The following is a 27829-nucleotide window of genomic DNA, read 5'->3' as shown; positions in this document are numbered from 1 at the left end:
GGGTGTCCCCCTCCCCTTTGGATTTTTTTTGCATTTCCAGGTGGCCTCAGATGCAATTTGGTGCAATATAGCACACTTCAACTCCCACTCCATTTTGTAAAGAATTTTGCATTTTCACCTGGCCTTAAATGCAATTTGGTGCTCCAAATGAGATTTTTTTCTCATTTGGAAATGAAAAAGGGGTTTTTTGACTTGCGGAGTGGGGGGGGGCGGAATGATACTTCCGCCCCCCACATTTTTCACTGGGGGGGCTGGCGCCCCAGCCCCCCCCCGGTTCCTACGCCCTTGCTACAGCTAATAATGTAAATTCATTTGTATATTATTCCAATTCTATGACCGTTTCCCATATAGATATAGTTTTTCATTTGCAGGGGCTCATCTGTTTCTGGTTTTGGCATTAGGATTGTCAGAATAACAATATCCCTATACATGTCAGAGGATACAGCTTTTGTGACAAACCAAAATGACGTTCAACAATCTATTTGCGGTGTAACCCATAATGGTGAGGCACACACAACTAGTAATCCCGTGAACACTATTACTTCCCATATTTCCTGTACCGCTGACCTGAGCTATATATTTGGTTGGGTTTTTATCTTATCATCACAAAGTAGGTTATAGGCTTAGATGGTGTACTGGCATATACCCACCAAGTGACGAGGAAAGTCAGTAACGATGCCAATACACGGTGTGGTTTATTAGCTCCATGAGCGGATGTATAGCATATCGTATGTTAGTAGTGGGGCATCGATACGGGGGCGAAAAGCGAAGTATCTCGGCAGGATTCAGCATAACTCACTGAGAACCATGATCACTACCATACAGCTTCTATCGTGAATAGCAGGTTAGGCCTATAACAGGCATTCCCGTACAAGAGGAGTACACTTTATAGACAACAAAAGAGGAATTTAAGTTAATTTGTTGCTTTGAAGAGAGGAGACGTTTTAAAAGTAGATTATTATGGCCGAGCCTTCCTCGTCAACTAGCGTCATGTGGACTTACATTCGAGCCATAACACAATTTCAAAGACGGAAAGCCAAAACGGCGCATATTTCTCGTGGGCGAAATCGTCAAAATTGGTCATATTCTCACGCGGATTCGTTTATTTACAAATACACGACGAGAAATTTTGGTGAGGTGAGCGAAGACAGCGAATGCGATCACACGGAGTCAGATCTAGAGGACTTAGATAATGCCGAACAACTGGGAGAAGCCTCTGATAAATTTGAATGGAGCAGGTTTGTCGTCAAACCAGACGGCAAATTTATTCATTATTGGTTATTTTTCGTAACCTGTGCGGTTTTGTATTATCTGTGGTTTCTCGTGGCGAGGGATACATGGTTACGGAATGACCAAAACTACATGACCGTGGTATGGCTGGCTTTAGATGTCATCTTTGACGCGATTTATGTCTTTGATATTATCATTCAGTTACGGACCGGCTACTTAGAACATGGAATATTAGTAACAGATGGAAGACGGCTAATCAAAAAATATATCAAGAGCATTTATTTCATATGTGACGCATTATCTCTTCTACCAGTTTATTTGGTTTCTTGTAAAATATTTAAAATCGATAGACCACTCTTAAAATGTCCACGATTTTTGAAAGTTTATCGAGCTCGTCAGTTTTCTTCCAAGGTAGAATCGGCTGCCTTACATCCGAACGGTGTTCGAATATTTAACCTGGTTCATGTTCTCTTTTTATTAACTCATTGGTTTGCTGCTGTCTATTTTCTTGTAAGCGAACGGATAGGTTTCGGTGAAGGTGAATGGGTTCACCCGAACACTACGGGCGGCTACAATCACACGTCGCGTCAGTATTTAGCCTCTTTCTATTGGTCAACCATCACCTTGACAACCATTGGCGATATTCCAAGACCGGAATCTAATTGGGAGTAAGTATATGATCACATGCCATCAAAGAAAGTGATAATATATATATATATATATATATATATATATATATATATATATATATATATATATATATATATATATATATATATATATATAATCATCTATCTAGTTTGATGACTTTTTGCTATACTTTAAAATGGTTTGTCACAAAATCTGCATTTCTGTGACTTTAATGACACTATTTCAGGTATTAAAATATGATATTCCTTTCATTTTACTTATTTGGGCCACGGAACCGAGGGAGTAGGGGCGGACGGGGAATGATGAACAATCGCTGTAGTTTTAAGAGCAGTGAATATTGGTTACTGATGCCCCACCCACCAACCCCTGTCTTTGAAGGGATATTCCACATCCTCATAGACTAAGAATTAAAATTGAAACGTGGTCTCAATTAACAATGTAGAATATAATTCCCTTTGATATAATTCTCATACAGAGTCTGCCAGTTCCCTGCTTATATAACTATAACTCAGTTTGTTTACATAACGTACATCGTACGACAGCAACATACACATGATGAACAATCGCTGTAGTTTTAAGAGCAGTGAATATTGGTTTATACTGATGCCCCACCCACCAACCCCTGTCTTTGAATGGATATTCCACATCCTCATAAACTATAAGAATTAAAATTGAAATGTGGTCTCAATTAACAATGTAGAATATAATTCCCTTTGATATAATTCTCAGACAGAGTCTGCCAGTTCCCTGCTTATATAACTAAAACTCAGTTTGTTTACATAACGTCAAGGGCGGCGGAAGCACTTTTAATCTGGGGGGGGGGGGGGGCACCGACATCAAAGGGCACCTAGCAAAAATTCGATTGGACTGATGCAGCCTTATATTTAGTACCCTTTATAACTCTTATTGTATTATCTTATTTGCGTATACACATCACTACATCAACACCCCCCCCCCTTTCAATGAAAATATGCATACTAGCACTGCAATATCAAATGTGCAAATTGGGAAACAAGGAACAAGTTTTCTTTTGATACAAAATGAGGTGAAATCATGCTAGTTGCTAATGTAGGAATCTTCCGAATTAGAGTTTATTTCTTGTTAATATCTTTACAAATTGTTTTCCATTCGAAATAGCTTTGAGTTTGACCCACAGAAATTCATTAAAAGTCAGGGGCGTAGCCAGGATTTGCAAAGTTGTATGCACGACTTTCTGAGCGGAGCGCCACCATGGGTTGGCGCGGAGCGTACAAGAAAATTTTTGGTTTTACAAACCCCTCAGATGGCCCGAAACGGCCCTTCCCGAGTGTTCATTCTGGTTCCCTGGCCTCTTGCTAACTTGAGACACCTCAATTTTTATGTAGAAAAAGGGCACATTTTTAACCTGAGGAAAAGTGAGGGGGGGCACGTGCCCCCTGTGCCCCCCGGTTCCGCCGCCCTTGCATAACGTACATCGTACGACAGCAACATACACAACAACAAATACAACCGCAATAAATGCAGCACAATCAAGATGTTTTATATGCGATATGATCTCATCCATCATTATTATTAATAGGTCATTTTTCTTCTTTTTAAATATGCTAGAAATAATACCGTAGTGATCAGTCATGTTCAAACTGCAGATAACAAGCATTTTACCACAACTATATATGCCCCCCCCCCCCCAAAGCAGTCTGATTAACTGAGAAATTTAAGAGACCAACGTCTCAGTGGTAGCATGCATTTGGTGGCTGAAAACTTGAGGAAAGTATATAGATTTGTAACTTTAAATAAATATTTTTCGTTCCAAAAGTTGGGACAATAATGATATATTCAGGTGACATGTGGGATTCCTTTAAGTGACAACTCACCCGAAACAGACAAATCTATCCTGTTTGGGAGAAAACATTTTAATACTTTTGAATGCTACGACACACACACAAGACTGCAGTCTTGAGATGAAACAATGGCGTGGTATTTAGCTTTTAACTATCTACTGTTTCTCTAATAGGTTAATTGATTTTGATTGATTCATTTGGTAGATGAATGCTAAAAGCTGTTTTAACTCATCGATGATTTTAATATGATCTATTATATGGGTTTTGATTTCCGTACAATGTTTACCTTTTTCTGTTTAGCATGAAATGTTTACCGGTTAACCGTGAATACAAATAAAACTATAAATAGAATAGGAAACGTTAGATAGAATGACAGTGGCTTGGCATGACGAGGTAAACCGCGAAATATCCCAAATACAACTTTTTTAGCCATTGTAGATAAATTTTGGATGAATTTTCCGCAAGTCAGAACTTTCGTGTTGATTTCTAGTATGTGATAATGTCACTTCCTCTTCTTGTTTTGCTAATAGAAAATAGGAATCCAATGTTTATGGAAACTACTACATTTATCAAGCCACCATTTCTTTAGCTCCGGACAGAAACAAACATTCAATAGGCCCCCACCCAACGAGGAAGTCCGGCACATTTTGTCTTTGTAATACTTAGTCATAAACTGTATAAATAAGTTAATTTGAGACCACAAAACAGTTATGTATTCCTCCTGTATTGTGCTTTTTCGACAATATTACTTGAAGAAAGAGTTTAGTTACACAGGATTTTAGTCTTGATATTACGTCACGCAGAAGTACCTGAGTGTAGGTCAAATTCTATAAATAATTATTTACGTCGTATTTAATATGTGAAACGTATGTGGCGTACTGCTTTAACACAAATCTGATGACGTCAGCTCCTCACTTTGAGTCAAATCAATAATGAGAATTCAAAGCTATATTAATTCCCAAAAAGCCTCTGTTGATACTTTTCTTTGCAGCTTCACATATGACAAATTACATCGTAGGGTAAATTTCAACAGAATATATCCTTTGCAAATTTGTAATGTCTTGAAAACACTTCATTAGAGGGAACAAAAATATGAACCCTTCCGCTATACTTTTGAACATGCCAGTTGAGAGTAAATGACGTAACGAAATGTTGATTAGACTACAAAGTCTAGCCACTTTAAATAATGGCAATATAGAGTCCCTACACACCTACAAATTGTGTTGACTCATTAATTGGATTGATATAGTTTCAGTTCTCAGATGTATCCTGGCAAATTAATTTTGTGTCTAATACTATCCTCCAATAGTCTGAAAGCTAAACCATGAGGACCACCCACATTGATGTATGAGCCTCCCAAGTTGACGAGAAATTTCTCAAGCACTAAAAGTAGTGTTAAATGTATAGTTGCATTTATGCGTAGGTTTCCATGATTATCGCATATCACTCATTGTAGATGTAATTAAGTTAGCATGTCTCTATCTGCGATTGTGTAGCATTGGTTATTTATTTTAATAGATTAAAACGAAATCCAAAATTATAGAATCGAATCCTGAAGCAATTTCACATGATTCGTAAATTCAAATATATTGTCACGAATATATTTTAAATTTTATATTATACAAATTGATAACTGGTTTTCATATGATGTAACATAAAGGTTGCTAAGAAAATTATGTCTTTTTTTTTATTTAGAACGGAAATATTCCTGAAACCTCATTCATTAACATCTTGTGTAATAACTGTTGCGTGGCAATAAAATAAATGAATATATAAAATCAACCTAAGTCCCCCCCCCCAAAAAAAAAATACAAAAATAAAATAAATAAATGACATGTTCTCTCTGTAAATAATTACGTATTTATGATATGAGTCAGTTATTCATCTCCAGCAGATAGCCTTAATAAAATACCTTTATTGTTGTTACCCATAATCAAGGTTGATATATATATGTACGCCAACGAATGTAAATAGTACCGCCTCTTATGGAGTACATCGCCCCTAACCTTACCCCAGCCTGCACCCACAAGTAACAACAACATTATACCAAGTAAGCACACAACTATCTCAAATTTACAACTCACGTCACAGTACACGTGCATTAATCATTATGCTATTTACCAGTAAGAAGGAACTTGGTTAATATATTTACTTAAATTCGACTTCTGCATTTGGAAAGAAAAGAATTATGATATGTATTTCGTGGCGATGAATTTTAACTACGTAGCCTTGTAATAGACAAAGTTTCATATTCCGAAGTTCTTTTCCTTTAGATATTGCAACAACAACAAAATCTCATGTCATGTGCAAACTAGGCACATTATTAAGTCCACTTTCCTCTTCTCTGTGCGTGTAGTATACAGCTTGCAAACATAACGTATATATGGCAAGCCGTTTTACTGTTTATTTGTAAGTGGTAATATCAACAATAATTTGGTGATGTTGCCAAATTTATATCATTCATTGATTAGACGATATCAACAAATATATGTTCTTTCCAGTAATTATTTGTAGATACCTGCAATAACATGTTGTTATCATAAAAAGCAAATGAATGGGTAATATTATATGAGCAATATAATTGATGATATGCACGTGTTACCTTTTATTTAAATGAATGCTTCTTAAACTACACATATATACATACATATATATATATATATATGTGTGTGTGTGTGTGGGTGTGTGTGTGTGTGTGTGTGTAACCCGATGTGTTGTCTCGTCTTACCCATACCATGAAGAATAAAGTACTGCAGGATATGTGGTTTATTTTAAATTCCGATGAAACTATATGACATACTGTATTTCATCTCTCTGTCAAACCATGCAACATACTTATGACACTAGTAGTCTAATTACTCAGCCGTTCACAACAGAACGATAATTGCCACAGCATGAAATACCAAGTCGCGTCAATTCAATGCAATATTATAACACCTACGAGGTGATGAAACCCATACACCACGTGTTACTACTGGCTGTCTTCAAGACGTGTCCTTATATTAACATTGACTATAGTGTCCAAGACAAGTTTGAACTTTATTATTAGTCCATTTGGCTATATTTATTGTCGAGTTAAGGACAATTTACCCTGATATCCCGCATCCAATGAGTAAAGTATACAATTGCTTTTCGTATCATGCACATAACGTTATACATGAGCCTATACCATCATTAGAAGCATCATGATATAAATACAGTAACTTTCAAATACGTTTTTTTTTATTTTTATACAAATGCTAATTATTAAAATTATGATTGTAAAGGGTTCTGTTGGTTGGACTTGTTGACTTAACTTGACTCGTATCCCATCAAAAAAAAAGGTTTCGTAGTGTGTCAAATAGATATTAGGGAGGATAAAGATAATTTCAAATGCCACACGCTGTGCATTCCGGCCGGAGTCGTTTGTTAATAAGTTCATTGACGACCACGTCACGTTGATTACAGGACTGAGGACTGGATGTAAACATTCCCGTTAACGTCTTTATCGCTTGCGGCCGAAATGTCAGAAATTCATGCACTGATCTCATGCAACCCGTTCGAAGTATTGTCGTGGGCTACAAATACATACTTAAATACATGAGTAAATCCCATACCCCACCGTCTTGGATGTTACACTAGTTTCAGTTACTATCATTGGTTACCATATATATAACCTATACCTATGACAATACTATAGTTAACGGTGACTTTAGACAATGTCAAAAGACATCGGTTTGTGACAGTTTTAAGATAAACGTTCTTTTCGTATAAGATATCATGGTTGGATTTTGCTACCGAAGAGATTTAATCGGTACAGTAGTCTCACTTCAAAGGGTTAAACGTCTTGAAAATGCTGTTAACGTCATTCCTTTTTTCTCTCACACAGGTTCGTAGTTCAGATATTAGGTTATATGTTAGGAGTCTTCGTGTTTGCCACCATCGTAGGTACGTAATCATTAATCTTTTCGGGAAGGTATGAGAGAGAGAGATGTGTTACAGGGAGTCGGTGGGGGAGGAGGTGGAGGGTTATATAAAATAATTTAAAATCAACATGGAAAATCGCCCATTTCCCCATAATTTGTCGGTAATATGTAAATGCAAAGACTATTATACAGAGTCTTTATTGGCATCGGTAGTATAAAGTTGAACTAATAAACACACGCTGACTTCAAGATGCCATAGCAAAGACGGCAAATCTAGTGTACGTATACATCAATGACTTCAGCCCCAAACTACGGGACTAGCGAAAAGCTGATTAACGCTACACGTTAACACATAAGTCATTAAACATCAAAGGATATCTGTAGAACCCTATGAGTCGCCAACTCCTTGACCAGTATATAAACAACTACGGAAACTCACATGTCGTAAATTACCTATATACGACCATATCATGGAGAATATTTGCATAATATTTAGGATGTACGAATGGCTGGTGTGCTTACACATGTACTTAATGCCACGTAGCTGTCCAATTTTAACAGCCATGGCTTGCATTTTGTTAACCAAATTGGACAATAATTTTCAATTGAATCGAATGGTATGACATCATATATTATAAATACCTCGATGAAAATAACCTCATCATAGTTTCGCCGAGCAGGAATCGAGCACAAGACCTGCTAGATGCAAGATATCACTTGAATTTTCGCTCGATATTGCTTAGCATGACTTGATCTTATATACAAATATAAGCCTAAGCTGTTGAGGAAAGAATTAAGTACATTTACTGTTATCTCCACTTATAAAAACTCTTTTGTTGAGGCAGTCTAGAAGGGTGCCTATCGTTTGATCAATGATAACCCTTTCTTTCTTCTGGAAAGTCATTCCCAATCGATTTAACCGAAACCCCAAATGCATGCAAACTTGGGGCTGCATGATACTTCCATTTCTTCTGCTGCAGCAGCCTTTCAAAATATTATCTGCTGGATTCGATTCTCGCCTTCGTATTCAGATGAGTTTTTATTATGTATGGATGTGCACAGAAACGTTTCACCCGTATATAGGGACTATACAGAGAACAATCGCTCGTACAAGCGTAAAATTGTCCCCAGGCTTAGAACTTCAAGCATTTGATTTGATTTTCTGCAACTATAGAAAACGTGGGCAAAGTTTGTTAAAGCTATACACTGATATTTTCAGGAAGATTAGATACAGATCCTGCTAGACGTATTCGTAATGCCAGTGGCGTAGGAAGGTACATTTGAGTGGGGGGGGGGGCTGAAGACTGATGACCGGCCTGGGGGAGGGGTCTAAGGGGAGGGGGTGTCCCCCTCCCCCTTTGGATTTTTTTTTTGCATTTCCAGGTGGCCTCAGATACAATTTGGTGCAATATGGCACACTTCAACACCCACTCCATTTTGTAAATAATTTTGCATTTTCACCTGGCCTTAGCTGCAATTTGGTGCTCCAAATGAGATTTTTTTTCTCATTTGGAAATGAAAAAGGGGTTTTCTGACCTGCGAAGCGGGGGGCGGAATGATACTTCCGCCCCTCCATATTTTTCACGGGGGGGGGGGCTGGCGCCCCCCGGCCCCCCGGTTCCTACGTCCTTGCGTAATGCGTCAGTGAAAGTGGTTTTGTTCACGGTTAACTTATCGGATTAAGAAGTACATAATAATTATAATTGACTGGTGGTATATTTTATCCAGCCACTATGTGTGTCACTTATACTTCTCTGAATCGAAATTGACATAGTTGGTGCTAAATTATGTCCGTCTTATAACTGGGTCCCTCTAATACCTGACTGTGAAAGTTTTATAATGTTTATGTTTCAAAATTACTAGACCGCTTTATAATGCTATTTTGGGACGTTTTTGCTTACCACACAATGTTGAAGGATGTCTCTTCATATTTGAAAGTAATACAGTATCCAGATCTTTAGAAATAAGGAAACAACCCGCAATCTTCGAAACTGAAAGTACGTATATAGGAGTTAAGGGAAGTTGCATATATGGTATATGGAGAATTTCGCCTGAGTGCCGCCCACTGTGAATATATCCTAGTCTATTTATTTTGCTGCACGTTATATTGGGTGACCTATACAGATACCACTACAACACTTTAAGTGTATTACACAAAACATATAGAACTTAGGTATAGGAGGGAATTTCTGACTAGGAGGGTCAATACAATGTTATTATAGCTGGGAGTGCGGGCTTCCACCACGGAGGAATAGCCAGGCTGGTGGGTTCTAGGGGGCTAAGCCTCTGCAAACTGACGTATTTCTAAATGCTATCCTCTCAGAGCGAATTGCAAGCACAAAACTACATGTCAGAAAGAGTAATAACTCTGAAATATATATATATAATTGAAATTGTAGTTATTTGAAAAATCCAGAACAGTGAAAAAACTTCCAACCTCCACCGGGATTCGAACCCGGGCCTCCCGCTTAATATGCGGACACCCTAACCACTATAGGCTAGGGACGCTGATTGTATGTCCAGAGGTTCGAAACCGGTAAGGAAGGTTGTAATTCCACTGTAGGCTTTTGTCACCTGTATCGAACAATACTACTTCTGCCCTCAGCCACTGTAATCCTCTCCATTTAGCATATACGCTCCATATCCCATAAGTACACCAAGAACTGATATACTGTAGATATAGAAATAAATATAAGAGACAGGTATTCGAATTATTCTTTGTTACATGTATGTCTTCATTCCAATCGGCAGGTCAAGTTGGAACGGTGGTAGAGAACCGAAAATCAGTGCGTTTAACTTTCGAACGACATGTGGTAAGATCTCTGTTTTCCATCGTTAACTCAAGAAGAAATAATAATAATAGTATCAACTATCAACAAAAACAACAAGTTATTATAACATGTTGGTATATATTTTCTCGGCATTTAGAACTAGTGAATTAATTTAGAACATTGGTTATTGAGTAAATATGTAAATATTATATGTAAATATATGTAAATATGAATATAGATACAAGCATTCAATTAATATATAGCAAAGAATGCATAGTGTTATATAGTTATATATATATATATATTTATATATATATATGAATTAGCTTCCTGAATGACCCCCCCCCCCTCGCGCCGCCCACCACACTCAGGGGACTCTGGCAGTATCTGTGAGCAAATGATGCAAGGAACAACTAAATATATAAAAAAAAATCTGTAAACGGTTTGGTCATCCTTTTACATTTCATAACAAACATTTTTGGGAATTGAAATTTGGTTTTAATGAATTAGGATCAAACTACCTAACGTCATGCTATACACATTCCATGTCAATGATCAATAAGCAAAGGTATGTTATCTCCCCCCCCCCCCCACCTCAAAGCACTCCTATAGAGTGCTGATGAACATAATGCAGGCAACCTTTCTGATTTGACTGAGATCCTTACATGCTCATTCGTATTCGCCAGTATCATATTTCACACCACGCCGTCTCAAGGGATGTACAAAGTCACTTGAAAGTTGAAACGAAGTTTGTTTCTAACGCCTCAATCCAAATATATATTATACCAAGCTTGGTGAATTATAATTCCACTTTTAGGCAATGTTTTTCTTTACGGATATAAGTGAGAAGGACTTATATTTCGTCCTTGCAAGCAAATTAAGACATCGATTTATGACATGTATCTTACAACGTCATTAGGTGGTGTCCGTATATTATAAATTAAGCATAGGCCTATAGCAGGACTTCACCGCGTCATATATGCAGAAATTATGCTCTGCTTATTCATGGTAATTCGATATCATAATTGGTTCACTAGCAAAACAAATATATGATCAGTTTTGCTAAACAACAACTCCGATGACGTCACGTTAATAACATGGTGATCTACCACTAAAAGTTTAGTATTAGAATAAATGTAGGCCCATACTGTATTACAAGGGAGGTGTTAGGACTTCCTATGGTGCGAAATGGCATAATATGTTGCAACATTTTCATTACAAATGCAGAGTTATTTCCGACAAATATGTTGTAGGCCTGCGATTGGTATCGCCAGCTATTTGTAATGTGAAGTATTAGACGTTTCAGAAAGTTCCAACAGCGCATGCGCAAATAAAATAGCAGGACGGAGGAGGTCAAACATTCATAAAGTCGTATTCCTCCAGCGTTATACTTGATTGACCGTGCTAAATACATCGTTATTCGTAAAATAATTCATGAAATAAGGAGAGACGATACATTGAAAGGGATACTTATATCCTTGATGATGTTCATGCATGGAGAGGTACAGGAAGCTAAACTTTCTAACCTCACCAATCAGTCAATGCTCGTTGTTATTCTCTAGTGTTCTTGTGACATAAAACAGTATGCAAAAATTGTTTACAAAATGTAAACAGATTTTTACAAAATGTAAAAAGGGATAGAACATATTTGTTTATTGTATCAGTTGACCTGACCAGGAACTACGATGTGCGCATGCGTAATTTATCGTTTGTATATATCGTTTGTATATATATATATATATATATATATAGGGCCTTTATATAGGGCCTATATATAGGGCCTATATATAGGGCCTATATAGGGCCTATATATAGGGCCTATATATAAAGGGCCTATATATATTTAGGTGAGAATTGTTGAGACTAGTGGAACACTAATAGTTGTTACTCAGAGTTTCACGCGTTTGAGCGATCATCAGACAACTGGTTGAGCAATCATCAGATTACCAGTTGTCTTTTTATGCTGCTAGTTGTTGCTTTCTTATATTTGTTCGTTATCTTTACTCTCTCATTAAAAGGATAACGCCAAACGTTATATGCGAGAGCATAAAGTTCCACACGAGGTCCAGAAGCCAATCTTGAGATGGTACGAGTATGCATGGATGAGGTGAGACTGACATGACTTAAGCATGATAGGCTAACTTGGCCTACATTCAGCTTTGATTTATACCAGCTGAAGAAGTCGTAAATTTTAAATGACAGACAAATTCCAGCTTGATTAATCAAGGACTAAATATTTATACCAGATTCGTAGTTGAATTGTCTCTATAAACACTCGCTATTCTTGTTTATATTATGAGCTCCGCGTTGTCTCTTATTACAGGAGATCTTGATAACGTTATATCCGTTAGTTGCTTAATCAAAAGAACGCTCTGGAGCCGTGTCGAATTTAATTAGAAGTTTGTCATATTGCACAGTGCAAGTATAATTATGTGTAATCACTGATCTACGTCACAGGCTTCTTCACCTGTTTAAGCTGTTTTAATGTAAGCAGAGATCTTTTATACAGTGACCGATTTGATTATTTCCAAAGTCAAGGCCCAACTTTAGGATTCCAATACAATCCATAAGCTACACTTATGCCACCTGCAGAGTTTATTATCGACTCATGCAGTTTTGTGCTCAAATATGTTGGTAAACGACGACGCCCGGAAATGGTAACCAAATGGTCAACACTAAAGCAAATGGGATGAAAACTCCACGAACAATTCTACGGATTTTCAATGTGGCAAGTTAAGCAAGGCATATGGTCGGTAAATGCATTCCAGTTTGGACACACATAAAGCGATACCACATGTTCTGACAACCAAAGTTATCTCATTTACAGATGATTTGTACCCTATACAATCACGTGATTATGCAGATTTTAGCCCCAATTTCAAAACAATGAGAAACGTCAAAGGCCCAAACAATGAGATGAACACAATTTTGTTAAGCTTAATATGATTTCCAACTTGATACAAAATAAAGTTATTCATTAAAAACTAGATACAACCAAAAATGTTTTACATAATCATAGCAGTAGTTAGGTATACTGTATGTGTCAATAGTCATGTATTTTGAGTAATATAACACGTAGAAATTACATGTATCACGCGATACTGGAATGCCATTAACTTGCGGCTTCCTTGCTATATGTTCAAGAATCTAGGTTTCTGTAAAGCAGTATACAAGCAAGGGCGGCGGAACCGGGGGCACAGGGGCACGTGCCCCCCACTTTTCCTCAGGTTAAAAATGTGCCCTTTTTCTACATAAAAATTGAGGTGTCTCAAGTTAGCAAGAGGCCAGGGAACCAGAATGAACACTCGGGAAGGGCCGTTTCCAGTCTTCTGAGGGGTTTGTGAAACCAAACAGTTTCTTGTACGCTCCGCGTCAACCGATGGTGGCGCTCCGCTCAGATAGTCGTGCATACAACTTTGCAAATCATGGCTTTGCCCCTGACTTTTAAGGAATTTCTTTGGGTTAAACTCAAAGCTATTTCGAATGGAAAAAATTTGTTAAGAAATTGACACGAAATAAACTCTAATTCGGAAGATTCCTACAACTAGCATGATATCACCTCATTTTGTCTCAAAAGAAAACTTGTTCCTTGTTTCCCAATTTGCACATTGGATATTGCAGTGCAGGTATGCATATTTTCCTTGAGAGGGGGGCGTTGATGGAGTGATGCGTATACGCAAATAAGATAATACAATAAGAGTTATAAAGGGTACTAAATATAAGGCTGCATCAGTCCAATCGAATTCTTGCAAAGTGCCCTTTAATGTCGGTGCCCCCCCCCCAGATTAAAAGTGCTTCCGCCGCCCTTGTATACAAGTACCCGTACAATGAACAAACGAATGGAAAGGACACATTATATATCATGTCATTTTATATATCATAGGCTATATCATATAGGCTATATCATATTATACATAATATCATTGTTTTTTATTAACGTATTCAATTCATGCCTACATTAAACACTCCGTCAACTGAGCAAAACCTATATACGTATATGTACCATTGTACTATAACAGGGGTCAAATGACCGGGCGTGGTGACGTCAACGCCCTGGGACTATTGCCAACGAAGTTACGAACCGAGCTAGCTTTACATGTTAATCTCAAGTTTCTCAAAAAGGTGAGTTTTCATTGAACATTAAGCATGATGCATGTATTAAAGGTCATTACTACTGACCCCAAAGTTAGCACACATGATTCATGTATTTAACGGTCATCGATATTGACCCCAAAGTTAGCGCACATAATGCATGATTTAACTATTGACCCCAAAGTTATAGCACATCTAATGCATGTTCTAAAGAACATCACCATTGACCCCAAAGTTAGCACACATGATGCATGTATTCAAGGTCATCACTATTGACCTCAAAGTTAGCACCCATGATGAATGTATTTAAAGGTCATCAATATTGACCTCAAAGTTAGCACACACGATGCATGTGTTAAAGGTCATCACTATTTACCCCAAAGTAAGCACCCATGATTCATGTATTTAAAGGTCATCACTATTGACCTCAAAGTTAGCGCACACGATCTAAAGGATTACAGGTTCGAGTCCTGGCCAGATCATTGCGTTGTGTCCTTGGGCAAGGCACTTTATCCCCCATTGCCTCTCTTCACCCAGGTGTATAAATGGGGACTTGCGAGGTAACTTGTATATATAGTTGCGTGCGCCGGTTTGTGGCTGCACCCTATGGGAAGTCCACCGGGGGACACGTGGCTGTGGTGCACTGTGGTGCCCAGGAGAGATTGTTTGACTTGTGCACACTTTGGTGTGTAGGTGTGACAAGTTACCAATGACCAGGGTTAAGTTGTAAAGTCGCGTGAGAAGGCCTTTGCCCTGAACAAGACTGTAAACCTAACATATGAAAAACATAAAAATACGTCTTTATATATATATATATATATATATATATATATATATATATATATAGCCTCATTATCCGTGAAAGCCATTGTTCGTATGAGAGTCGAAAAATTAGCCCTGACCAAGACTGATGATAAGAATAGGAGATGTGGTCTTATGGCAAAGACAATCGAAACAGGGTTAAGCAAATAGTTTGGTAACATGTTTTTATTTTCGAAAAGGATGCATATAGCACAGTTTGTGACCGTATAGTTAACCCCGGTCAATGGTCTTTGAAATATCTTTGGTGTACTCGTTGCTATGCAGCTGTTAATAATGAATCATTGTACTAAACCGAGGGTTATACATACATACAGACTCAATGTTCGTCGTATACTGGCTAATTGTAGCAGCCTTGCAGCCTTCATCCTATAGGTTTACCCGCTCTGTACTATGTCAAAATTACAATGTAAGATTTCCCGCTGCAATAAGATCCTATATATATATCCTATATACTCCCCTTTTAAAATGCTATTTATGTACAGAGTTGCTACTTTTCTTTTAAATCCAATTTTGGAGTATAAGAGCCTTTATTATAATATTTCTTTACTTTCAATTTTACCTTATTTGATGTTTTATTTCCGCTGTTTTTCTTACTAATTACAAACTCACTTTGTTAAATTGTTATCGCTTTCACATCCTTTTCGTAATTAAAAAAAAAATTATGCTGGCATTTACTGAAACTAGTAAAGATTTTTATGTCTGCAGTCTACTTATAACCACTTTCAATCTCGATATAAATGATCAATATTTCTATCTGAAAGTAAGACTTACATTAAACTTAGTCACTTTTATTTTAAAATGATAGATTCGGCCAGAATCTTACGAAAACACTGTTAGAACTGGAATTAAAGCATTGCTATATATATATAGCATACGGGAATACTTAGTGTTAACCAAGTGCAGGGTCGGTGTTCCGTTCTGTTCCCTATGATCTTGTCCTTTCGGAAACTGTTTTTGATGTTTATTGTTTTTGTTTTTTGTAATGCAATCTTGAAATAGCATATATATAGCAAATATGATTCTTCCCGTACAACCACAACCCAACTCTTAGACTGTTAGATCGTTGCGGATTAATTTTTTATCACTGTTCTCCCTCCTCTCCCTTCGGCTACGTCTTTTATTCAGGTATCTTTCTTTAGGAGATGTCAGCCGGAATTCCTCCACGATCTTGTCTTGAAGATGCAGATGAATATAGTTACCCCGGGAGAACTCTTCTGTAGAAAGGGAGAGGTTGCACGGGAGGTGTTTATTGTCTCTGATGGATATTTGGAAGTAATTGGGTACGTATATATACTCCAGAGAATGGGGAATCGACTGCATCTTTGGTTTCATCATTGATCGAGTTTGGGAGGGGGGGGGGGGGTTGACCTGTTTATCCAGGGAACACCTCCCTGATTGATCTAACCAGAAATGTTGATGTTTGCATGCTTTCAGTCACATAAGACAGCAAATGCCCATTCAATATTGGCTTGAGGGGATAACGAGTATATTGGCATTTTACGTTCATCTTCCAATTACTTGGTCATGTATACAGATGCCTCACTTGGCATGTTGGATTTATGGAGGTGGATAAACTGAATCTGATAATGCCGATGAGATTTCCAGAGGACGCATGGAATGGTGTTAACTTCATGAAATCGGCGCAGACATTTGATTAAATCTCTAGTGAATTAAAAACACTTCAGTCTTGCAACCAATGGTAAAGGTAGAGAATTTTGATTTGTGCAAACGTAAAGTGAAATTGATTCTCATCTATAGTGTGTTGGCCTAATGTGAGATTGCGTTTGTTGTTGGATTGGCAACGATGGTAGTGATCTGGGGATGGGGGGGGGGAGGCGGAGGGGTGTTGCGCCAGACCATGAACAACGTGATTGTAATTACTGAGTTATGGAGCTCAGACTACTATTAAATATATAGATGAATATGTCAGAGAAATATGAACATATGTGCACTGACCTGAATTGATGAAAGGAAGTGAATGCAAATGCAATTTATGCATTAAGAAAATCTTTCTTTTACAAAAATGATTTGGGCACATAAGGAGCCTCGTTGACGAAGAAACACCTCGTAAAGATCATTGCTATAAACATTCTTTTGGGGAAATGCCGCCCCCTCTCTCTCTTTTCCGTTGTCGGGAGCCCCACACTATCTCTTTAACTTTTCTGCTGTAACGACCGGCCAAGCCTTCTGTTGCCAGATGTCTTGCTAACTGAAACTAAGCTCCAACTGAATCACATATTTGTAAATCAAATATGCAATGGGGATGGAATATTTGGAACAACTAATTAATTTCTGCTAGGTTGAACTCTCTGCATACAGAGAGATCATGGTTCATTTATTTATAGCGAAAGTAGCCATAGAAACGAATTATTACAAACTTTTCTTTGTTTGTTTCTGTTTCTTCTGTAAACTGACACTATATATGAACATTTACACATCATTTCATACATCTTAGAAAGCTCTCAAAGTGAGTACTTTACTAATGATTTCCATTCTAAATTCAATCCCAAAGGGTTTTACATTCGCAATGTATAAACAAGGCGTCTAAATTGTGCAAGGATCATATATATGCAATATTTATTCAATGGTTTGTCACATTTATTCACATCATTGCATATATACACAAATATACCCATCGGTCTGACCACTTCACTTCATCCTTGCCGTGCGGCGTAGCTAAATCATATAGTCTCCAATCAGCTGTTTTGTTTTTGAGTGCTGCGTTTCCTCTTGAAAACGTCGGAGAACTGAGTGGGAGAATAATTTAAATAATTCATTGCATGTATAAAGGCATCCCTTATATTGATGGACTTATTTGAAGATTTTGTCATTGCGAGCATTTAAAGAAAAGCGGTATACCTTTCCGCGCACTTATAGGTATATGTGCTTGACTTATACCACACGTAATTATAACGGTAGAAAACTGTTATTAGTATTCATATAATGTGATTATGTGTCGTGAATCAATCTTTTAGTGACGTCACGAATGTATATATGGTAATGCGTGTTTAGAAAACGGGCCGGTTGCCTTGATAATTACTCATGTAGAGAAACTCTTACAACCTCGATAATCTAATTTTAATGTGATTTAAATCAAACGACTGGCTTAAAAAAAACATGCTTTCAAAATAATATTTAGCCAACACGACTGTTTGATACATGATTCGTACATAGACAAACTCATTAAACCTCCGTGATTTAAAGTTATTTCATTGAAACGACTGTTCATAGTCTAAGGCCTCTCGTTTTTACTGAGACAAAACAAGCATAAAGGTGTCGTACCACAATTAATTGCTCTATTGACTTGCACACTAAATTCTTCACTTTTCAAGGCCGTTGGGGCTTATGATAGGCGTTTTCAACTGACATGTCCTATACCCACCGCATGATGGCAGATTGTTTGGGCTAATCTTTCACAGTCAAATATTCCTACCATCACCTTTTAAATTTTGAGCTCTCGCTGCCGAAACTTTCTGTTCCTGCACACAAGAATTTCTAAAACGCCATAAATCACTTTCAATCCTACAGATTTTTAGACCATAAGTAGTTAATTTCATCCTCTTCAACGTCAAAAGAGTTATAATGACTGAAAACACGCCACAACGACACCCTCAGTAGGTCTAGTTAGGACTATTTTCCGATAATGGCTGTTGTACACACTACTAAATACAAATACATTTTGCCAAGTTACAGACTTACAATTACTCGACAGAAGGGGGGGGGGGGAAATGATTTTCTTTAAAGTTTAATTGTTTTAATTTTGTTTTAGTTTTGTCTTTCAATCATAAGGTCCCCGGTTCAAGTCACTCCCAGATTAATGTATGTCGTCCAGTTACAGAGTTGTTGACAATTAACAATTCATAGTCATGGACGTTAAATATGAATGTAAGAGACTGACTTCGGTCAGCTTTCGGCTTTGATAAGCCAATGATGCTTCTTTTTTTTCGCGAGTTCCTGCTTGCAGGAGGATCTAATATACATACATAATGACAAAAAATAACGTAAGTTTGGTCGAGTTATCACGGTATTCTTATAACACGGTATCTCGACATCTCGCATGTCCCTTTATGGCTTCCATACCTTTCAAATGTATAAATTTCTTGAAGTTTTGTGAGTTTTCTTGCAGCGTGTTTTCAGTTTTCACTTATTTAACTTGGCAGAAAACGAGGAAGAGTAATCCGGAAGTTAGAAACTGGTGATTTCTTCGGTGAAATCAGGACAATGGTATGCGAAGAGGGAGGTAACAGGTAAGATATGTCTTCCCATGCACGGTGCGGTGTCCACGAAAACCGCTAACATGCTTATTATGACCTTGCAAATAGTAACAATTATTTCCTTTACTAGAAAAATATCCGGTATTGATAAGAAACTATAAGAAGGTCTATATTTGGAAAACTGACCGTATTCATTTCTGTATTGTCTATTTTTCGACTATTCCTACAAGAATTCTCTAAAACTGTTTAGCTAACTGTGGTAAAGAGCGGTTGACAAATAATATTTTTCCACCAGGAAACATGATCGTATATAGCAAAGTGGGTCAGCGAAAGTCCACGAGGGGAGGGAGTGGGGATCAACCACTATCAAAACCAAACAAAGTTGCGACATTTCTGACCACCGTGTATAGTAAGTCCATTATCAGATGTTGTATTACAAAGTAGTTGTTTCAGTGACACAGTGAAAATGGCATCAAAATGCATAAAACGACTTGTAGTAAGTCTACAAATGATTACGTTACGTAACTAACTCTCAATATCTGTTCATCAGTAGTGTCTTTGAGGATTATAAATAATAATGTGTCTTAGGTAGAAGTTTTCACCAGTAACTATATAGATTTTGTTGATAATTTTGTGTTATCTTTATACAATGGTAAAATGCATTAGCTACTCTTTTTAATATAATACCCTATATGTGTATTACATAGCCTATTATGGGATCATGCATATAGTCAGCAAAATGGAAATTAAATCTGCTTCAAGGTGGTACCTGGTTGTTTCCTTGATGACGTCACACTTATGTATATATATATATATATATATATATATATAGAGAGAGAGAGAGAGAGAGAGAGGTGGAGAGGAAAGTTATTATGGTAAACTTGATTCTTCGTCGTGGACAGTTGTATGAAAGTAGATTTCCTTCAATATTGATGTAATGAGCTCTCATGTGATATAGTCTTTCTCACGACACACATGTGTGCAACAGAGTCGTCGAAGAGCCTGGTTGTGTCCCGGTGGTAATTACGTCACTCGGCCTCCTTTTTGAAGTCATGCTTTTTTGCTTAAGTATATACCGTACTGTGCATGGGCGTCAGCAGGTTTCAGAAAGTGAGGGGGACACTATACTATCTAAGCGGAGCGCCACCATTGGTTGGCGCGTAGCGTACCAGAAAATTTTGGGTACATAAGACCCCCTAAAACGCAGGAGACGGCCTTCCTGAGTCGTTTTTAGTTACATCAGAACCAGATCTGTGAGGAGAAATTTTGTCTCACAAAACTAAATTCCGACAGAAAGTACTGGTAGAAAGATGCCCATCTGACACCAAGGGAGACGAATTACACAGCGTCCATCTCAAACGAAATATTGAAAAAGTGGCGCCGTCACCTCCGGGATGAGTGGAGTGGTATATATATAATACATGCATGTAGGTGCGAGACGTCAGTTGTTATGTGCCCAGGTACTTTAATAATAATAATCAGAAAAAGGCACCGCGCGCAGAGCGTGTGTAGCGCCTAGCCGGCACTCAACAATAAAGATCTACCATATACGGCGAATACATGTAGCCTTAATTACTTAACCCCTACACCCCTATTCGTCCGTCCAGTCCAAGGGACTGGAGGTAGTGATATGAACATAGTAACTCATTACACCATCTACCTGTATGGCTTACCTAATCCCTTGGAACCCATACAAACAACATGTGTGCAAGATTCAATACACTTTCGAATGGTCTCCCCCCCCCCCCCGAACGAATTAAATGGGCAGATTTAGGATATTGGGAGAATGGGAGATAAATGACGGTGCAAGTGATAGATAGCAGGGGCCCAGGGAGTCCAGATTTCTTGACCTTAAATAGAAAATCGCGCATATGCATGTGATTTTTTTTTAATAACTGCTCTGAAAAGTGGGTGGGACAAATGATATGATATCCCCTCCACTTTTGAAAGTGGGGGGGGGGACATGTCCCCCCGTCCCCCACCTGTTGACGCCCATGGTACTGTGTACTATGAAATTGCAAAAAAAAACATAATCCCATATTTTCGCTGGTCACCGAAGTGATCCCGGACCTCGGGGCTAGAGTCCCCCTGAGTGCACGCCTCCACTCCCCCGCCCCCAACCCTTTCCACTTTCCCTGCCTGTCTTCCATGGCCGGATATACGGTGTACACCTATCTAGCGATTTACTATATATACACGAGAGTGAATAAGAATGAGACTGCGTGGCATCTTTATTGACCATAGCTCCTTATTACAAGTTCTATTTTCATGTTAGATATTGATTTACTTGTATTGGGCCACTATACCCTAACATATCAACCGATGTGCATAGGCTAACCGCCTTGTAAGGACATCTGCTGCAGTATACATTGGTCATCACTGCACCTACATGGGTCAAGCTTCATTTATCCAATCATATAAATGGCCCAATTTCAATAGAGTGTTCGTCTTAACCCTGCAAATGACCTCCTTATATCTTATGCAGAGAGTTGAACCGAACTCCTATATATAGTATTTGGAGTATGTGCAGTGTGTATACTTGCTTGAGGATTGTTAATGACTTTTTAATGTAGGTAATACATGCTTAATACCCAGTATCTAGACAAAGTTCGGCCTTCATTTTGCTCTCAGCCAGTATGGTCCCATGGTGATACTGGACACGAGGTATCAAGTTAATAAGAGCAATATACCAACAGCAGTATATGCCTTCTGTTTCTGGAGCAGTAACCTCATTTAAATAAATGAGAAAATCTTAACCAGCATCAATACAACGTCTGTAAAACACGCTGGCTTTAAAGAAACTTTCATTATCTTTAATTAACTTCCGCTCAATCTCCACCTTAAGTAGAAGAGACATTTATTGGGTGTCTCTTAAAAAGAAACAGTCTTTATATCAGGAGATAATGTCAAAGGTCATCATGATAGACATCTGAATATTTAACGATGTTGTATACCTCACTCATCAGATAATTACAAACAACTATAGAAATATTCTTGGAATGCACTTCTATCAGATATATCGTTATAATTGAGCCTAACTGTGATAATAATTGTGCACGCATGTATACATTGAATGAGACATGCACGGAGCTGATGCTTGATCAAGTATATAAAGCACTTCACTGTATGAATGGCCGGGGGACGAGAATCATTCGTATATAGTACAGTGTATAACATTAGGTCCAGAATTTGGACGATTTTATGTATATCATCTCATGATAGGATATACAAATCTCACTTGCAAAAAAAAAAAAAAAAAAAAAAAAATCTTAAACCGGTGGTTGAACAGAGTGAACTAGATTTATATCAAGTTGTGGATAGTTTTTTTGTACAATAATGAAGACCTAATATAGAACCTTTTTTGTCTTATTTTGAAAAAGCTTTGAAATTGTGAATATTGTGAAACAAATGGCTGTTATAGAATCTTAAAACGATGGTGATATTTTTTTATGACTTTAAACCATTTTTTTGGGCACCTGTATCCAAGGGCGGCGGAAGCACTTTTAATCTGGGGGGGGGGCACCAGGGGCGTAGCGAGCGGGGGTGTGGGGGGGGGGGGTGTCACACCCCCAATAATTTGGTCGCTGTCGGCAAATTTTGGGTCTGTCGGCAAAAGGAGAAAAGGTGAAGAGAGCGGAAGGGGAAGAAAGAAGGAAAGCTGAATAGAGAAAAGGAGAACGGGAGCTTCTTCCGTGCCAAATTTGACTTAAAATATGCACCAGATTGCATCTAAGGACGTTTCAAAACTAAAAATTTTCCAAAGGGGAGGGGTAGACCCCCTACCCTTAGACCCCTCCCCCATTTCAGTCACCACTTCCAGATCCGTCGGCAAATCAAATTTGACTTAAAATATGCACCAGATTGCATCTAAGGACGTTTCAAAACTAAAAAATGTCCAAAGGGGAGGGGGTTACCCCCTCCCCTTAGACCCCTCCCCCATTTCAGTCACCACTTCCAGATCCGTCGGCAAATCAAATTTGACTTAAAATATGCACCAGATTGCATCTAAGGACGTTTCAAAACTAAGAAATGTCCAAAGGGGAGGGGGTCACCCCCTCCCCTTAAACCCCTCCCCCATTTCAGTCACCACTTCCAGATCCGTCGGCAAATCAAATTTGACTTAAAATATGCACCAGATTGCATCTAAGGACGTTTCAAAACTAAAAAATTGCCAAAGGGGACGGGGGACACCCCCTCCCCTTAGCCCCTCCCCCATTAGACCCCTCCCCCATTTCAGTCACCACTTCCAGATCCGTCGGCAAATCAAATTCTCCACACCCCCCAACAAAAACCCCTTCGCTACGCCCCTGGGGGGCACCGACGTCGAAGGGCACTTTGCAGAAATTCGATTGGACTCATGCAGCCTGATATGTAGTACCCTTTATAACTCTTATTGTATTATCTTATTTGCGTATACACATCACCCCATCAACGCCCCCCCCCCCCTTCAAGGAAAAAATACATACTAGCACTGCAATATCCAATGTGCAAATTGGGAAACAAGTTTTCTTTCGAGACAAAATGAGGTGAAATCATTATAAAGTCAAAGTCCCTGCACACGCGATCGATACATGCATGAAAACAAATGAAATAGCCTATGTCAAAATACGAAAGGATGGGGTAGGTTATGGGATATTAAAACTATACTCATTATTCATAGTAGGCTATAAATGGCTTCTGCTTATTACAAAGTCACAATGTAATAGGCCTATAGCAATGCATTTTTGGAAATTATGATATTATTATTATCATTATTATTGTAACGACTTCCCCAATAATTATAAATAATATGGAAGGGTAATAACACGGCAAATGATTGTATGTTATTGGCATGCGGTGTAATAACCGATGCATGCCTATATGATATGCACATTAAGACGTTGAACGCGCGCGGAGCGCGCGGAAAAACTTTGGTTATATTTTTCGGGCAAGTCGTTACAGCCACACAAATCAAATTGGGCTCCTACGCCTATGCTGACCTAATAAGGTGATCAAGAGTACAATTTTTATGTAGAAAAAGGGCACAATTTTTAACCTGAGGAAAAGTGGGGGGCACGTGCCCCCTGTGCCCCCCCCCCCCCCGGTTCCGCCGCCCTTGCCTGTATCTCCTAATTTCCGTCTTAAAAATCGGCAGGTTAAATTGCACATTGTTAAAAAAAAATCTTTTTTATTCTGATTAATGTTTTACACAGACGAGCAGTTGACGTTCGCTCAGTTGGTTATTCTGAGCTGTTTACTATATCCAAAGAAGACATTATTGGACTATTGAAGGACCATCCACAAGCAAAGGTAAAGCTTAAAGTCGCTTGGTGTCTACAAATCAGAGAGAAGTCTTGAAATAACTATAGTTGCAGAGTGGAGGGGTGATAAGGTCATGGGCGGCGATCCTGGGGCAAGGGGGGATACATCCCCCCATGAAAATGGGTGGAGGGGATGTAATACACCATATCCCCCCCCACACACACCAAATGCCAGGGTTAAGAATATTTTCATGCCTACATTTATGCACCATCGTGAATGTACGGCTCTTTTTTAGCTTCATTTCTCTCTAACCATAAACGCAGTGCGATCTTGTCAAATAAAGAGTCTTTATAAAGCAAGAATAGTTGACTGTAGGCTTCATTGGCCCTATAACAACAAAATGTATTATTGCGCCCACGGTATTGATATAGTACATATATGCACCCTCATAGTATTCATATAGGCCCTATAGTAGGCCTACACACGTACATGTTCCCTCGAACAGCTGAGAATCTCATGTTACCAGGGTATTGCTTAATACACGTTTCACCTGGATGCCCTAGCAATCGGTACCTAGGAATGTAACTATGTGTAATTGTGTATTGCATGTGTGTAGGCCTATAATAGCCTGCATGAGGCCATTTTCTTCATCGAATAATATAAAAGAGCTCTCGAACATTTTAACGTAGCGCCTGAAACAAGATTGACAGGGGCAATTTTCCCAAAATAACACCCGAAATTTAAAAAAAAGGAATTTTGGATCCTGATTATGAGATATTTCGGACATGATATCCCTATTTTAAAGTTGGGTATATGTACGCTTCCCGCCAACTTATGGTGGCGCTACGCTTAGATAGTAAACAAGGTCATATCCCCCCCCCCCCCCACTCGGAAGTACGGATCGCCGCCCATGGATAAGGTCGACCTGTTCAAGCACTTTCTTGGGCGCGCAGAGGTGGGAAACGGGGGATTTTCGCTTTATGTGGGCTAGTGCGAACGAAATATACTTTTATGTATAAAGATGTGATAATGATTACGTAATCAATAAGACATCAATAAATTATTTAAATGAAGCTGTGTGTTTCCTATTTAGACAGTTTTAGAAGAAACCGCTCGGAGTTATAAATTCAACAGAAGTAAGAGAAGGAAGAGAGCTTCCAGGAGGATATTACCAGAGAGACAGAGTCAGGTCTTCAAGGAGGATAACGAAACCAAAGATGTAACTACAGACAGGAATAACAGGTAAAGAATTGTATATATGTAAGTACATATATATATATATACATATATACATATATATATATATATATATACATCTATATATATATATATATATATATATATATATATATATATAGATATATATATATATATATATATTCATAAAGTCTGTTCAAAGGAGTTGGTTAGCATCATGTTTGAACTCTAGAGTAAGGCATAATATGTCACCAAAAACAGAACTAGTATTGTTCGATACAGGTGACAAACGCCTACAGTGGAATTACGACCTTCCTTACCGGTTTCGAACCTCTGGACATACAATCAGCGTCCATAGCCTAGTGGTTAGGGTGTCCGCATATATCATATCTACATACCATGCGTGTGTGTGCGTATGTGTGTGTATACTAGAAGCTACGTTGTGACCTCACCCATATACTCATTATTAAAATGCGTTTGAGCGTGAACCCTTCGTTAAAATCATCGATGAATGTGATTTTTTTTATTAATTTTATATACAACCGCGACATCAATGCGGGGATTTAATGTAGACAGGATATTGCCTCTTGACTTTGATCAGCCTACGAACTCATTTCAAATGTTCCTCTTATGCCTTTTAAATACAAAGAGAATAGCATATTTGGACATGTTGATAAACATTTTGTGGCAAATTCTTTCAACGAATTTGCAAAATTTAACCAACCTGAAACAATCGCGGATCGAGGGCGTGATTTTTTTTAGTTCGTTTGATCACCTGATAATATGACGTCGTGACCAATTTAACTGCACTGCAGCCATGGTGTTCAATAATACATATCATCAGTTCGCATTGTGTCTTTAGATTAAAGCAAGCTTCACTAACAAAACGAATATACATGCTTAAAGGGTCATTTGAGGTATGTTCAAGCCTTTAAGATATTATCCTGTCCCTTATCATCTGGTTCCCTGGATTATCTCTGGCAGTTAACTTCTACGATTGCAGTTTTCAATTCTTACGAAGTAGTCACGAATGCCAATGTTGCCATATGAATGTAATGTACAGAATATTTTAAGTCCGGTAGTTTTGCGGGGGGGGGGGGGGTGGTGTTATATGATGTCACCCACGTTTTGCAGTCTTCTTCATATTCCCTAATGTAAAGAATGGAGGTATATGTGTATAATACCTTATTCCATATGTCCCCGGGCCGCGAATTTTTTTTTCCCAAACAGGTTTGCAATTGCGTGTAAATAGGCGCTCATGATTGGTGGGAAATGTTACGTCATCACGATAGAAACCTTCACTTCCAGGTAACCAAAGTGTCTGCATCCATTCGTTGCAACGAAGATATGCCCGTTCAAAATTACCGGAAGCTTTTCGTTAATATATGTAGATGTGTTTGGAATTGGTTTAGACATATTGAGCACACTAGTATGGTATGATCATCTACTTTGATCGAAGTTTTATGTGAAGGCATGCATTAATCGATAACATCGCACAGTGAAATGTTCGCACATGGTACATCACACATGCGCTGGTGGCCTATATGTATTATAACTGTGTACACAGTGCAGTGACGGAAAATATCATACTGTACACTAAACTGTTTGCGTATATTCATTCAAGACTCGATTGATTTTAGTGTAGGCCTACCCATTCCACGAAACGAATTCTGATTGTAGTAGAACGGCTCACAAATCTTGAATAACGTAAACACGAACCCAATATAATGTAGTGTATGTATCATAAGTAATGTCAACATGTGATTCAAGCATTAAAGGAAAGTTAGGGCGTTTGATGGAAACCCCGTAACTAGACTTAATTAAGTGTCAGTGTGTAACTCAGTACATGTCTTCAAACTTCGAAGCGATGCTCATAATTGATGCTG

General features: G+C 38.3%; 1 protein-coding gene across 1 annotated transcript in view; it reads left to right on the top strand.

Moving 5' to 3' along the window:
- Nucleotides 1-596: 596 nt before the first annotated feature.
- LOC139980459 (cyclic nucleotide-gated channel alpha-3-like) overlaps nucleotides 597-27829 on the top strand; it is a 47522-nt gene continuing 20289 nt past the window's right edge. Inside the window, exons 1-9 of the mRNA XM_071992065.1 lie at nucleotides 597-1898; nucleotides 7570-7628; nucleotides 10358-10419; nucleotides 12396-12484; nucleotides 14397-14499; nucleotides 16417-16571; nucleotides 19452-19538; nucleotides 24698-24794; nucleotides 25840-25988. Coding sequence (XP_071848166.1) covers nucleotides 961-1898; nucleotides 7570-7628; nucleotides 10358-10419; nucleotides 12396-12484; nucleotides 14397-14499; nucleotides 16417-16571; nucleotides 19452-19538; nucleotides 24698-24794; nucleotides 25840-25988 — 1739 coding nt within the window. The 5' untranslated portion in view covers nucleotides 597-960. The remainder of the gene's footprint in view (nucleotides 1899-7569; nucleotides 7629-10357; nucleotides 10420-12395; nucleotides 12485-14396; nucleotides 14500-16416; nucleotides 16572-19451; nucleotides 19539-24697; nucleotides 24795-25839; nucleotides 25989-27829) is intronic.

The sequence above is a fragment of the Apostichopus japonicus genome, chromosome 15 (genome assembly GCF_037975245.1).
Source record: "Apostichopus japonicus isolate 1M-3 chromosome 15, ASM3797524v1, whole genome shotgun sequence".
Classification (NCBI taxonomy): Eukaryota; Metazoa; Echinodermata; class Holothuroidea; order Aspidochirotida; family Stichopodidae; genus Apostichopus; species Apostichopus japonicus.
The sequence above is the reverse complement of the archived record's forward strand: the minus strand, read 5'-3'. Positions and strand labels throughout refer to the sequence as shown.